At 51.9% G+C, this 13,619-nt stretch overlaps 1 protein-coding gene across 1 annotated transcript in view; it reads right to left on the reverse strand.

Annotated features, from left to right (window-relative positions):
• The window catches only part of LOC140478460 (phospholipid scramblase 1-like), a 34,037-nt gene extending 28,307 nt beyond the window's left edge, over window positions 1–5,730 (reverse strand). The window contains exons 1-2 of the mRNA XM_072571717.1: window positions 5,639–5,730; window positions 4,213–4,255 (exon numbers count right to left, since the gene is read on the reverse strand). Of these exons, the coding sequence (XP_072427818.1) occupies window positions 4,213–4,255; window positions 5,639–5,689 (94 nt within the window). The 5' untranslated portion in view covers window positions 5,690–5,730. The remainder of the gene's footprint in view (window positions 1–4,212; window positions 4,256–5,638) is intronic.
• Between the last annotated feature and the right edge of the window lie 7,889 nt (window positions 5,731–13,619).

Below are 13,619 nucleotides of genomic sequence, written 5' to 3' on the forward strand. Positions count from 1 at the left end.
TTCCTCAAGAAGTTTATTCCACACGTGAACCACTCTCGGTGTAAAAACTTTGCTCATGTCTTTTTTAAATCTATCTCCTCTCATTTTAAATGTGTCTCCTAGTCTTAAAATCCCCCATCTTGGGGAAAAGACAGCTACCATTAAGTCTATCTCTACCCCTCATGATCTTATAAACTTCTAGAAGGTCACCTCTCAACCTCCTACACTCCAGTGAAAAAAGTCCCAGCCTATCCAACCTTTTTGGCCTCAAATACAGCTTTGTTCTTTAAACACTAGCAACATCGAAGGATCGCCATGATTTCGAGATGCTGGTGTTGGACTGGGGTGTACAATGTTAAAATTCACAAAACACCAGGTTATAGTCCAACAGGTTTAATTGGAAGCACCAGCTTTCAGAGCACTGTTCCTTCATCAGGTGGTTGTAATAGGGTGATCGCAGGACAACCACCTAATGAAGGAGCAGTGATCCGAAAGCTAGTGTTTAAACCTATTGGAATAAAACCTGATGTAGTGTGATTTTTAACTTTGAACATTTAAGGGTTCTTCCTTGAGGTAATTCATGGTTTCCATTGTTCCAGAAACCATAATTTCCTGCCAACCCACACCTGAACAATACAAGTTACAGCAGGCTATCACTGACAGTCCAGAACTGGTGGGTGGAAAACTTGGCATGTGAACAAGTTGCAGGTATGTCTAACCTGCTGCCCATTTACATACTTCTCATTTTTACTGGGTTGCAAACACTTGCTGCTGGTCAATACCCATAACAAGATGCGGCAATTAAAATGGAGCATGTTGGGTTAAACAATGAGACTTTAGTTTACCAGAGGTCATGCACACAGTCACAATGGGACCAGAATTTCCAATTTCTTATGGAACTGTCATTTCCCATAGTAATGGTAACTCAATTAAAATTTGGGAGGCGCTGACCAACTTGTTCAAACTTTGGTTTAGCTTTGTGGTGTTAGCAGAGTAATGATACTACCTAAAGGCCTAAGGTAACACTCTATGGACATAGGGCCAAACCCCACCATGATCACGGTGGAATTTAAATTCAATTAATATTATTTAGAATTAAAATGATAGTCTCAGTCAGGATGATAGTAGAACTACCATTGATTGATATAAAAATCCATCTGGTTCCCTCATATCCTTCACAGAAGGAAATCTGCCACCCTTTCCTGGTCTCGCCTTCATGTAACTCCAAACCCATTGCAGTAGGACTGACCATCAACCACCCTCTGAAGTGGCATAACAAGCCACTCAGTCCAAGGGCAATTCAACAGTCTAGATCAGTTGGGATTATATTCACTGGAGTTTAGAAGAATAAGGCGGGATCTTGGAGAAACCTGTAAAACTCCAACAGGACTAGTTTGGGTAAAAGCAGGAAGGGTGTTCCCAATGATGTGAGAATCCCGAACCGGTGCTCACAGTCTAAGGACACAAAGTTGGACTGAGATGAGGAGAAATTTCTGCACACAGATGCTGGGGAGCCTGTGGAATTCTCTGCCACAGAAAGCAGTTGAGGTTAAAACATTAAATGCTTTCATGGCGTTAGATATAGTTCTTCGCGTTAAAGGGATCTAAAAGCAAGGGGAGGAAGCAGGAACAGGGGACTGAGTTCAGTGGTCAGCCATGATCATATTGAATGGGGGAGCAGGCTCGAAGGGCCGAATGGCCAACTCCTGTTTCTGTTTTCCACGTTTCTAGAGGCCTCAAAATTTGCATTTGCCAATGTTGCACAAGAGAAAGAAGAAATGAAAATTAATTAACAACTACAGTTGAATGGATTCAACTGTCAAGTAGGTATATTTAAAGCTGATATAATAAAGGGCCTTCTCACATCCTCAAAACAAATCACTGCGGTTCACACAGTGAAGAGCAGAGGCTGCTTGTATTTAGAAAATTTTCGAGGCTTCGGGTGCCAGCAACATTTGACAAACAACAACGGGATAAATTAGTTGCATATCTGCTGTTTTTTTTTGCTGTTGACTAGGGAGTAAATACTGGCCAAAAACTCTCATGTGGGAGGAATGAGCTAACAGTACGTAGAATGGCCAAAGATTCAATGGAAACACTTGTGTACATAAACTGTAGAGTGAAAGGAAAGGTTTAATGCGGTAAACACAGCTCAAACTGGAATTACAGCTGATGTCTTCACATTAATGGAGAAGCAGAGGGATCTTGGGATCCATGTCCACAGATCCCTCAAACGTGCCACCCAAGTTGACAGGGTTGTTAAGAAGGCATAAAGTGTATTGGCTGTCATTAGCAGGGGGATTGAGTTTAAGAGCCACGAGGTTATGCTGCAGCTCTATAGAGCCCTGGTTAGACCACACTTGGAATATTGTGTTCAGTTCTAGTCACCTCACTATAGGAAAGATGTGGAAGCTTTAGAGAAAGTGAGGGGGAGATTTACCAGGATGCTGCCTGGACTGGAGGGCATGTCTTATGAAGAAAGGTTGAGGAACATAGAACATAGAACATACAAAAATACAGCGCAGTACAGGCCCTTTGGCCCTCGATGTTGTGCCGATCCAAGCCCACCTAACCTACACTAGCCCACTATCCTCCATATGCCTATCCAATGCCCGCTTAAATGCCCATAAAGAGGGAGAGTCCACCACTGCTACTGGCAGGGCATTCCATGAACTCACGACTCGCTGAGTAAAGAATCTACCCCTAACATCTGTCCTATACCTATCACCCCTTAATTTAAAGCTATGCTCCCTTGTAATAGCTGACTCCATACGTGGAAAAAGGTTCTCACGGTCAACCCTATCTAAACCCCTAATCATCTTGTACACCTCTATCAAGTCAGCCCTAAACCTTCTTTTCTCCAATGAAAACAGCCCCAAGTGATTCAGCCTTTCCTCATACAATCTTCCTACCATACCAGGCAACATCTTGGTAAACCTCCTCTGCACCCGTTCCAGTGCCTCCACATCCTTCCTATAGTATGGCGACCAAAACTGCACGCAATACTCCAGATGCAGCCTCACCAGAGTCTTATACAACTGCAACATGACCTCAGGACTCCGGAACTCAATTCCTCTACCAATAAAAGCCAGTACGCCATATGCCTTCTTCACTGCACTATTTACCTGGGTGGCAACTTTCAGAGATCTGTGTACATGGACACCAAGATCCCTCTGCTCATCCACACTACCAAGTATCCGACCATTAGCCCAGTATGCCATCGTTTTGTTACTCAAACCAAAGTGAATCACCTCACACTTACCCACGTTGAACTCCATTTGCCACCTTTCTGCCCAGCTCTGCAGCTTATCTATATCCCACTGTAACCTGCCACATCCTTTCTCACTGTCAACAACTTCACCGACTTTTGTATCATCCGCAAACTTACTCACCCAATCTTCTAGCCCCTCCCCCAGGGTCATTTATAAAAATGACAAACAGTAATGGTCCCAAAACATATCCTTACAGAACACCGCTAGTAACTGCACTCCAAGATGAACCTTTACTATCAACTACTACCCTCTGTCTTCTTCCAGCCAGCCAATTCCTAATCCAAACCTCCAACTCACCCTCAATGCCATACCTCCGTATTTTTTGCAGTAGCCTACCATGGGGAACCTTATCAAACGCCTTACTAAAATCCAAATATACCACATCCACCGCTTTACCCTTGTCCACCTCCTTAGTCACCTTCCCAAAGAATTCAATAAGGTTTGTGAGGCACGATCTGCCCTTCACAAAACCATACTGACTATCCTTGATCACATTATTCCTATCCAGATGTTCATAAATCCTATCCCTTACAAGCTGGAGCTTTTCTCATTGGAGTGAAGAAGGCTGAGAGGTGAATTGATAGAGGTGTACAAGAATTTGCGATGCATAGGTAGAGACTTTTTCTCAGGGTGGAAATGGCTATCATGAGGGGCATAATTTTCAGGTGATTGGAGGAAGGTTTAGGGGAGATGGCAGAGGTAGGTTCTTTACCGAGAGTGGTGGGTGCAGGAATGCACTGCCAGCAGTGGTAGTAGAGTCAGATACATTAAGCACAGTTAAGTGACTCTTGGGTAGGCACATGGTTGATTGTAAAATAAAGAGCATGTAGGTTAGTTTGACCTGAGAGTAGGATAAAAGGTCATCATAACATCAATAGCTGAAGGGCCTGTACTGTGCTGTACTGTTCTACATTGTATGTTTTATGCTCTATCAATCCTTCTGCCCCGACAATGACCTTACCTTCCACTATCTCCAACTGCTGATGAATGAGAAGACGGTCTACCTGAGGGACAACAGAGTTTAATTCATTTCTATTTCATTCATATCTTACCCAAATGTTGCTGCTATACAGTGAGTTACTTTTATGGGACGCTGCTTTATGAAGTAACTTTGCAAAATTTGTTACTGGGCCCATTTCGCTGACCTTCCATGTATTATATCTCTCATTAAATGGTTTTGTTCAAAATTACTTTGTATCCAATCTTATTTCCACTTCTATCCAGTGATACTTTTGAGGACAAAATAGCCCATTAAACTTTCCTTCCCTTCACCACTGGCACACTGAGTAATCTGCACTATCTCTGTGATAAGTTGCAGTGACTCACCAATGCCGTTGACTGTACCTTCCTAACCCACAGCAATGGCAGTCTGGGAGAAGCAGGGGGAAGGTTTCCAGGAAACAGTTCAATAGCCACATGCTATTTCTTCTTGAAACTACATTATCATTCCCAAACTTTCATTGGGCCAAAATCTTGCTATTTGTGTCTTAACTGCAGCCAATCATTGCTCACCACCACTTTTTCAAGGGATAGGTAATAAATGCCATCCCATGAACCAATAAAATGATGGTAGAGCCTTGCTCATTGGACAAGGATGTAAAGGCTTGTATCGGTAAAGATGTGCAGTCAAAAACCACATGCACTGCTCAACTTGTACTTCTTTCTTGGTGCTCCTTTAGTGTTGATGACAGATCTCTCAATGAGTATGATTTCATGAAATTTGTGCAAATGCTCCAAACTTGACCCCACCAATGATTGAAATGGGAACAACCTGCCTCTGGCTATAACCAAAAATTTCAATGCATAATTAGACTGTGCTTGTACATTGACTAGACTCGTCAATAATCATAATCAGAGCCTTATTGCTTCCCTTCTGTGCTGGCTGACTCTGTCTCTGAAGCACAATCTCCTGGTAAGGAGGCTAGGTATACAGGGAATGCCAAATGAGGTACGGCCAGACCACAGCCCTTGATTTCTATTCCGTTAATTTTATTGTGGTCCCAGAACTTTCAACTCAATGGTCCTTGTGAGGGCCAGACTATTGGGAAATGTTTGATCAGAGAGCTGATTGCTTCATCTTGTGAGAGGGAAAAATGACGATGCCAAGGCAGAGTGAGGCAATATCTCCAAGTGTTTGATGATGGGCATCCATAAGCATCTCTGGTGTGCCAAGGTGACATCAAGCACACATCTGCTCTAACCTTCAAAAAGCTTCAACAGGGCAGAGACAGGATGGTCATTGTTAGGCTACTCTCTAACTAATGCATTATTTAAATTGAAGGTAAAAGGTATTGATGACAGAGTGCACAGCAGATGACTAGTCCAAGATTGACCCCATATCCCATTGACAAACATTAAAATGAGCGATTAGTCAAATGTCTTTGTACCTCCAGAAGATACTCCAGCCCCGGTGGGCATTGTGTTGAGTTTTCTGCCATTCTGAATTACCTTCATGGATGTCGAAGACCAGGGAATGTAATGAGGGACAGTTTCAGGCCAGCTGGATTGAAGCAGAAGTTCTGAAGCATTAGTGGCTGCTGCTCATTTTTCTTACTGGAGAATAAGTCAATTTCTATACAACTAAAATATTACTGCAGACCAAAGGCCAATTGATTAAACCTAAATCGTCAAAGATTGTTAGTTATGAATGAAAGTATTGATAACAACTGGGAGAAGGTGTTGCAGTGGGGGGAGTCTGTACCTGTAGGTTTCCCAAGGGGTAAATGAGAATATAACAGCATAAGCATGAGGAGCAGATGTAGGCCATTCAGCCCATTGAACCTGCTCCTCCATTTGACATGATCATGCCTCAACTCCACTTTCATGTCCACTATCCATAATGCTTCAACCCACTCCTAATTAAAAATCTGTTTATCTCCTCCTTAAATTTATTCTGAGTCTCAGCATCCACTGCACTCTGGGGGAGTAAATTCCACAGATTCATGACCTTTGAAGTGAAGTAATTCCTCAGTATATCTGTTCTTAATCTCTTCATCTAAAACCATAATCTCGGTTTCAGATTGCAGCACGAGGGGAAACATCTGCAGCGACTTTGTCCATCCCTTATAGCATCTTATTTCTCTCATTTGAATCTCCTCTTATTCTTCTAAACTCAAGCAAGTATGGGTTAAGCTGCTCAATCTCTCCTCATAAGATAAGCCTTTCAGCTCTGGAACTACTCTTATGTACCTTCTCTGAATTGCAATTCCCTCCCTCCTCACAGAGGGGGATCAAACTGTGCTCAGTGACATGAAGGAATGAGTGTTACCGTGGCATAGCCATTCGGTTATAGAGATATATGATATGGAAACAGGCCCTTCGGTCCATCCATGTCGACCAGATACCATAATCTAATCGAGTCCCATTTGCCAGCACTGAGCTCATATCCCTCTAAACCCTTCCTATTCATATCTAAATGCTTTTTAAATCTTGTAATTGTACCAATCTCACCACTTTCAAAAGCAGCTCATTTCATACATATACCATTCTCTGTTACAGAGAGCCCAGGGTCTGTCACAGAGACCGCGGAGCCCGTTAGTGAGACCCTGGGACCCATTACAGAGACCCCGGAGTGTGTTACAGTGACCCCAGGGTGTGTTACAGAGACCCCGGGGTGTGTTACAGAGACCCTGGGACCCATTACAGAGACCCCGGAGTGTGTTACAGAGACCCCGGAGGGTGTTACAGAGACCCCGGGGTGTGTTACAAAGACCATGGGGTGAGTTACAGAGACCCCGGGGTGTGTTACAGAGACCCCGGGGCGTGTTACAGAGACCCCGGAGGGTGTTACAGAGACCCCGGGGTGTGTTACAGAGACCCCGGGGCGTGTTACAGTGACCCCGGGGTGTGTTACCGAGACTCCGGGGTGTGTTACAGAGACCCCGGGGTGTTTTACAGAGACCCCGGGGCGTGTTACAGAGACCCCGGGGTGTGTTACAGAGACCCCGGGGAGTGTTACAGAGACCCCGGGGTGTGTTACAGTGACCCCGGGGCCTGTTACAGAGACCCCGGGGTGTGTTACAGAGACCCCGGGGTGTGTTACAGAGACCCTGGTGTGTGTTACAGAGACCCCGGGGCGTGTTACAGAGACCCCGAGGTGTGTTACAGTGACCCCGGGGTGTGTTACAGAGACCCCGGGGCGTGTTACAGAGACCCCGGGGTGTGTTACAGAGACCCCGGGGTGTGTTACAGTGACCCCGGGGCCTGTTACAGAGACCCTGGGGTGTGTTACAGAGACCCCGGGGTGTGTTACAGAGACCCCGGGGCGCGTTACAGAAACCCCGGGGCGTGTTACAGAGACCCCGGGGTGTGTTACAGAGACCCCGAGGTGTGTTACAGTGACCCCGGGGTGTGTTACAGAGACCCTGGTGTGTGTTACAGAGACCCTGGTGTGTGTTACAGAGACCCCGGGGTGTGTTACAGAGACCCCGGGGTGTGTTACAGAGACTCCGGGGTGTGTTACAGAGACCCCGGGGTGTGTTACAGAGACTCCGGGGTGTGTTACAGAGACCCCGGGGTGTGTTACAGAGACCCCGGGGTGTGTTACAGAGACCCCGGGGTGTGTTACAGAGACCCCGGGGCGTGTTACAGAGACCCCGGGCGTGTTACAGTGACCCCGGGGTGTGTTACAGTGACCCCGGGGTGTGTTACAGAGACCCCGGGGCGTGTTACAGAGACCCCGGGGTGTGTTACAGAGACCCTGGGGTGTGTTACAGAGACCCCGGGGTGTGTTACAGAGACCCCGGGGTGTGTTACAGAGACCCTGAAGCGTGTTACAGAGACCCCGGAGGGTGTTACAGAGACCCTGGTGTGTGTTACAGAGACCCCGGGGTGTGTTACAGAGACTCCGGGGTGTGTTACAGAGACCCCGGGGTGTGTTACAGAGACTCCGGGGTGTGTTACAGAGACCCCGGGGTGTGTTACAGAGACCCCGGGGTGTGTTACAGAGACCCCGGGGTGTGTTACAGAGACCCCGGGGCGTGTTACAGAGACCCCGGGCGTGTTACAGTGACCCCGGGGTGTGTTACAGTGACCCCGGGGTGTGTTACAGAGACCCCGGGGCGTGTTACAGAGACCCCGGGGTGTGTTACAGAGACCCTGGGGTGTGTTACAGAGACCCCGGGGTGTGTTACAGAGACCCCGGGGTGTGTTACAGAGACCCTGAAGCGTGTTACAGAGACCCCGGAGGGTGTTACAGAGACCCCGGGGCGTGTTACAGAGACCCCGGGGCGTGTTACAGAGACCCCGGGGTGTGTTACAGAGACCCTGGGGTGTGTTACAGAGACCCCGGGGTGTGTTACAGAGACCCCGGGGTGTGTTACAGAGACCCTGAAGCGTGTTACAGAGACCCCGGAGGGTGTTACAGAGACCCTGGGGTGTGTTACAGAGACCCCGGGGTGTGTTACAGAGACATCGGTGTGTGTTACAGAGACCCCGGGGTGTGTTACAGTGACCCCGGGGTGTGTTACAGAGACCGTGGGGCGTGTTACAGTGACCCTGGGGTGTGTTACAGAGACCCCGGGGTGTGTTACACTGACCCCGGGGTGTGTTACAGAGACCCTGGGGTGTGTTACAGAGACCCCGGGGTGTGTTACAGAGACCGTGGGGCGTGTTACAATGACCCTGGGGTGTGTTACAGAGACCCCGGAGGGTGTTACAGTGACCCCGGGGTGTGTTACAGAGACCCCGGGGTGTGTTACAGAGACCCCGGGGCGTGTTACAGAGACCCCAGGGTGTGTTACAGAGACCCCGGAGGGTCTTACAGTGACCCCGGAGGGTGTTACAGTGACCCCGGGGTGTGTTACAGAGACCCCGGGGTGTGTTACAGAGACCCCGAAGTGTGTTACAGAAACCCCGGGGCGTGTTACAGAGACCCCGGGGTGTGTTACAGAGACCCCGAGGTGTGTTACAGTGACCCCGGGGTGTGTTACAGAGACCCTGGTGTGTGTTACAGAGACCCCGGGGTGTGTTACAGAGACCCCGGGGTGTGTTACAGAGACTCCGGGGTGTGTTACAGAGACCCCGGGGTGTGTTACAGAGACCACGGGGTGTGTTACAGAGACCCCGGGGCGTGTTACAGAGACCCCGGGGTGTGTTACAGAGACCCCGGGGCGTGTTACAGAGACCCCGGGGTGTGTTACAGTGACCCCGGGGTGTGTTACAGAGACCCCGGGGCCTGTTACAGAGACTCCGGGGTGTGTTACAGAGACCCCGGGGTGTGTTACAGAGACCCCGGGGTGTGTTACAGTGACCCCGGGGCCTGTTACAGAGACTCCGGGGTGTGTTACAGAGACCCCGGGGTGTGTTACAGAGACCCCGGGGTGTGTTACAGAGACCCCGGGGCGTGTTACAGAGACCCCGGGCGTGTTACAGTGACCCCGGGGTGTGTTACAGTGACCCCGGGGTGTGTTACAGAGACCCCGGGGTGTGTTACAGAGACCCCGGGGTGTGTTACAGAGACCCTGAAGCGTGTTACAGAGACCCCGGAGGGTGTTACAGAGACCCCGGGGCGTGTTACAGAGACCCCGGGGCGTGTTACAGAGACCCCGGGCGTGTTACAGTGACCCCGGGGTGTGTTACAGTGACCCCGGGGTGTGTTACAGAGACCCCGGGGTGTGTTACAGAGACCCCGGGGTGTGTTACAGAGACCCTGAAGCGTGTTACAGAGACCCCGGAGGGTGTTACAGAGACCCCGGGGCGTGTTACAGAGACCCCGGGGCCTGTTACAGAGACTCCGGGGTGTGTTACAGAGACCCTGGGGTGTGTTACAGAGACCCCGGGGTGTGTTACAGAGACCCCGGGGTGTGTTACAGAGACCCCGGGGCGTGTTACAGAGACCCCGGGCGTGTTACAGTGACCCCGGGGTGTGTTACAGTGACCCCGGGGTGTGTTACAGAGACCCCGGGGCGTGTTACAGAGACCCCGGGGTGTGTTACAGAGACCCTGGGGTGTGTAACAGAGACCCTGGGGTGTGTTACAGAGACCCCGGGGTGTGTTACAGAGACCCCGGGGTGTGTTACAGAGACCCTGAAGCGTGTTACAGAGACCCCGGAGGGTGTTACAGAGACCCCGGGGCGTGTTACAGAGACCCCGGGGCGTGTTACAGAGACCCCGGGGTGTGTTACAGAGACGCTGGGGTGTGTTACAGAGACCCCGGGGTGTGTTACAGAGACCCCGGGGTGTGTTACAGAGACCCTGAAGCGTGTTACAGAGACCCCGGAGGGTGTTACAGAGACCCTGGGGTGTGTTACAGAGACCCCGGGGTGTGTTACAGAGACATCGGTGTGTGTTACAGAGACCCCGGGGTGTGTTACAGTGACCCCGGGGTGTGTTACAGAGACCTCGGGGAGTGTTACAGAGACCCCGGAGGGTCTTACAGTGACCCCGGAGGGTGTTACAGTGACCCCGGGGTGTGTTACAGAGACCCCGGGGTGTGTTACAGAGACCCCGAAGTGTGTTACAGAGACTCCGGGGTGTGTTACAGAGACCCCGGGGTGTGTTACAGTGACCCCAGGGTGTGTTACAGAGACCCCGGGGTGTGTTACAGAGACCCCGGGGCGTGTTACAGAGACCCCGGGGTGTGTTACAGAGACCCCGGGGCGTGTTACAGAGACCCCGGGGTGTGTTACAGAGACCCCGGGGTGTGTTACAGAGACCCCGGGGTGTGTTACAGTGACCCCGGGGTGTGTTACAGTGACCCTGGGTTGTGTTACAGAGACCCCGGGGCCTGTTACAGAGACCCCGGGGTGTGTTACAGAGACCCCGGGGCGTGTTACACTGACCCTGGGGCCTGTTACAGAGACCCCGGGGTGTGTTACAGAGACCCCGGGGTGTGTTACAGTGACCCTGGGGTGTGTTACAGTGACCCTGCGGTGTGTTACAGAGACCCCGGGGCGTGTTACAGAGACCCCGGGGTGTGTTACAGAGACCCTGGGGTGTGTTACAGAGACCCCGGGGTGTGTTACAGAGACCCCGGGGTGTGTTACAGAGACCCTGAAGCGTGTTACAGAGACCCCGGAGGGTGTTACAGAGACCCTGGGGTGTGTTACATAGACCCCGGGGTGTTTTACAGAGACATCGGTGTGTGTTACAGAGACCCCGGGGTGTGTTACAGTGACCCCGGGGTGTGTTACAGAGACCGTGGGGCGTGTTACAGTGACCCTGGGGTGTGTTACAGAGACCCCGGGGTGTGTTACAGTGACCCCGGGGTGTGTTACAGAGACCCCGGGGTGTGTTACAGAGACCCCGGGGTGTGTTACAGAGACCGTGGGGCGTGTTACAGTGACCCTGGGGTGTGTTACAGAGACCCCGGAGGGTGTTACAGTGACCCCGGGGTGTGTTACAGAGACCCCGGGGTGTGTTACAGAGACCACGGGGTGTGTTACAGAGACATCGGGGTGTGTTACAGAGACCCCGGAGTGTGTTACAGTGACCCCGGGGTGTGTTACAGAGACCCCGGGGAGTGTTACAGAGACCCCGGAGGGTCTTACAGTGACCCCGGAGGGTGTTACAGTGACCCCGGGGTGTGTTACAGAGACCCCGGGGTGTGTTACAGAGACCCCAGGGTGTGTTACAGAGACCCCGGGGCGTGTTACAGAGACCCCAGGGTGTGTTACAGAGACCCCGGGGCGTGTTACAGAGACCCCGGGGTGTGTTACAGAGACCCCGGGGTGTGTTACAGAGTCCCCGGGGTGTGTTACAGTGACCCCGGGGCCTGTTACAGAGACCCTGGGGTGTGTTACAGAGACCCCGGGGTGTGTTACAGAGACCCCGGGGCGCGTTACAGAAACCCCGGGGCGTGTTACAGAGACCCCGGGGTGTGTTACAGAGACCCCGAGGTGTGTTACAGTGACCCCGGGGTGTGTTACAGAGACCCTGGTGTGTGTTACAGAGACCCTGGTGTGTGTTACAGAGACCCCGGGGTGTGTTACAGAGACCCCGGGGTGTGTTACAGAGACCCCGGGGCGTGTTACAGAGACCCCGGGGTGTGTTACAGAGACCCCGGGGCGTGTTACAGAGACCCCGGGGTGTGTTACAGTGACCCCGGGATGTGTTACAGAGACCCCGGGGCCTGTTACAGAGACCCCGGGGCCTGTTACAGAGACTCCGGGGTGTGTTACAGAGACCCCGGGGTGTGTTACAGAGACCCCGGGGTGTGTTACAGTGACCCCGGGGCCTGTTACAGAGACTCCGGGGTGTGTTACAGAGACCCCGGGGTGTGTTACAGAGACCCCGGGGTGTGTTACAGAGACCCCGGGGCGTGTTACAGAGACCCCGGGCGTGTTACAGTGACCCCGGGGTGTGTTACAGTGACCCCGGGGTGTGTTACAGAGACCCCGGGGCGTGTTACAGAGACCCCGGGGTGTGTTACAGAGACCCTGGGGTGTGTTACAGAGACCCCGGGGTGTGTTACAGGGACCCCGGGGTGTGTTACAGAGACCCTGAAGCGTGTTACAGAGACCCCGGAGGGTGTTACAGAGACCCCGGGGCGTGTTACAGAGACCCCGGGGCGTGTTACAGAGACCCCGGGGTGTGTTACAGAGACCCTGGGGTGTGTTACAGAGACCCCGGGGTGTGTTACAGAGACCCCGGGGTGTGTTACAGAGACCCTGAAGCGTGTTACAGAGACCCCGGAGGGTGTTACAGAGACCCTGGGGTGTGTTACAGAGACCCCGGGGTGTGTTACAGAGACATCGGTGTGTGTTACAGAGACCCCGGGGTGTGTTACAGTGACCCCGGGGTGTGTTACAGAGACCGTGGGGCGTGTTACAGTGACCCTGGGGTGTGTTACAGAGACCCCGGGGTGTGTTACAGTGACCCCGGGGTGTGTTACAGAGACCCCGGGGTGTGTTACAGAGACCCCGGGGTGTGTTACAGAGACCGTGGGGCGTGTTACAGTGACCCTGGGGTGTGTTACAGAGACCCCGGAGGGTGTTACAGTGACCCCGGGGTGTGTTACAGAGACCCCGGGGTGTGTTACAGAGACCCCGGGGTGTGTTACAGAGACATCGGGGTGTGTTACAGAGACCCCGGAGTGTGTTACAGTGACCCCGGGGTGTGTTACAGAGACCCCGGGGAGTGTTACAGAGACCCCGGAGGGTCTTACAGTGACCCCGGAGGGTGTTACAGTGACCCCGGGGTGTGTTACAGAGACCCCGGGGTGTGTTACAGAGACCCCGAAGTGTGTTACAGAGACTCCGGGGTGTGTTACAGAGACCCCGGGGTGTGTTACAGTGACCCCAGGGTGTGTTACAGAGACCCCGGGGTGTGTTACAGAGACCCCGGGGCGTGTTACAGAGACCCCGGGGTGTGTTACAGAGACCCCGGGGCGTGTTACAGAGACCCCGGGGTGTGTTACAGAGACCCCGG

Source organism: Chiloscyllium punctatum, chromosome 6 (genome assembly GCF_047496795.1).
Source record: "Chiloscyllium punctatum isolate Juve2018m chromosome 6, sChiPun1.3, whole genome shotgun sequence".
NCBI classification, from domain to species: domain Eukaryota; kingdom Metazoa; phylum Chordata; class Chondrichthyes; order Orectolobiformes; family Hemiscylliidae; genus Chiloscyllium; species Chiloscyllium punctatum.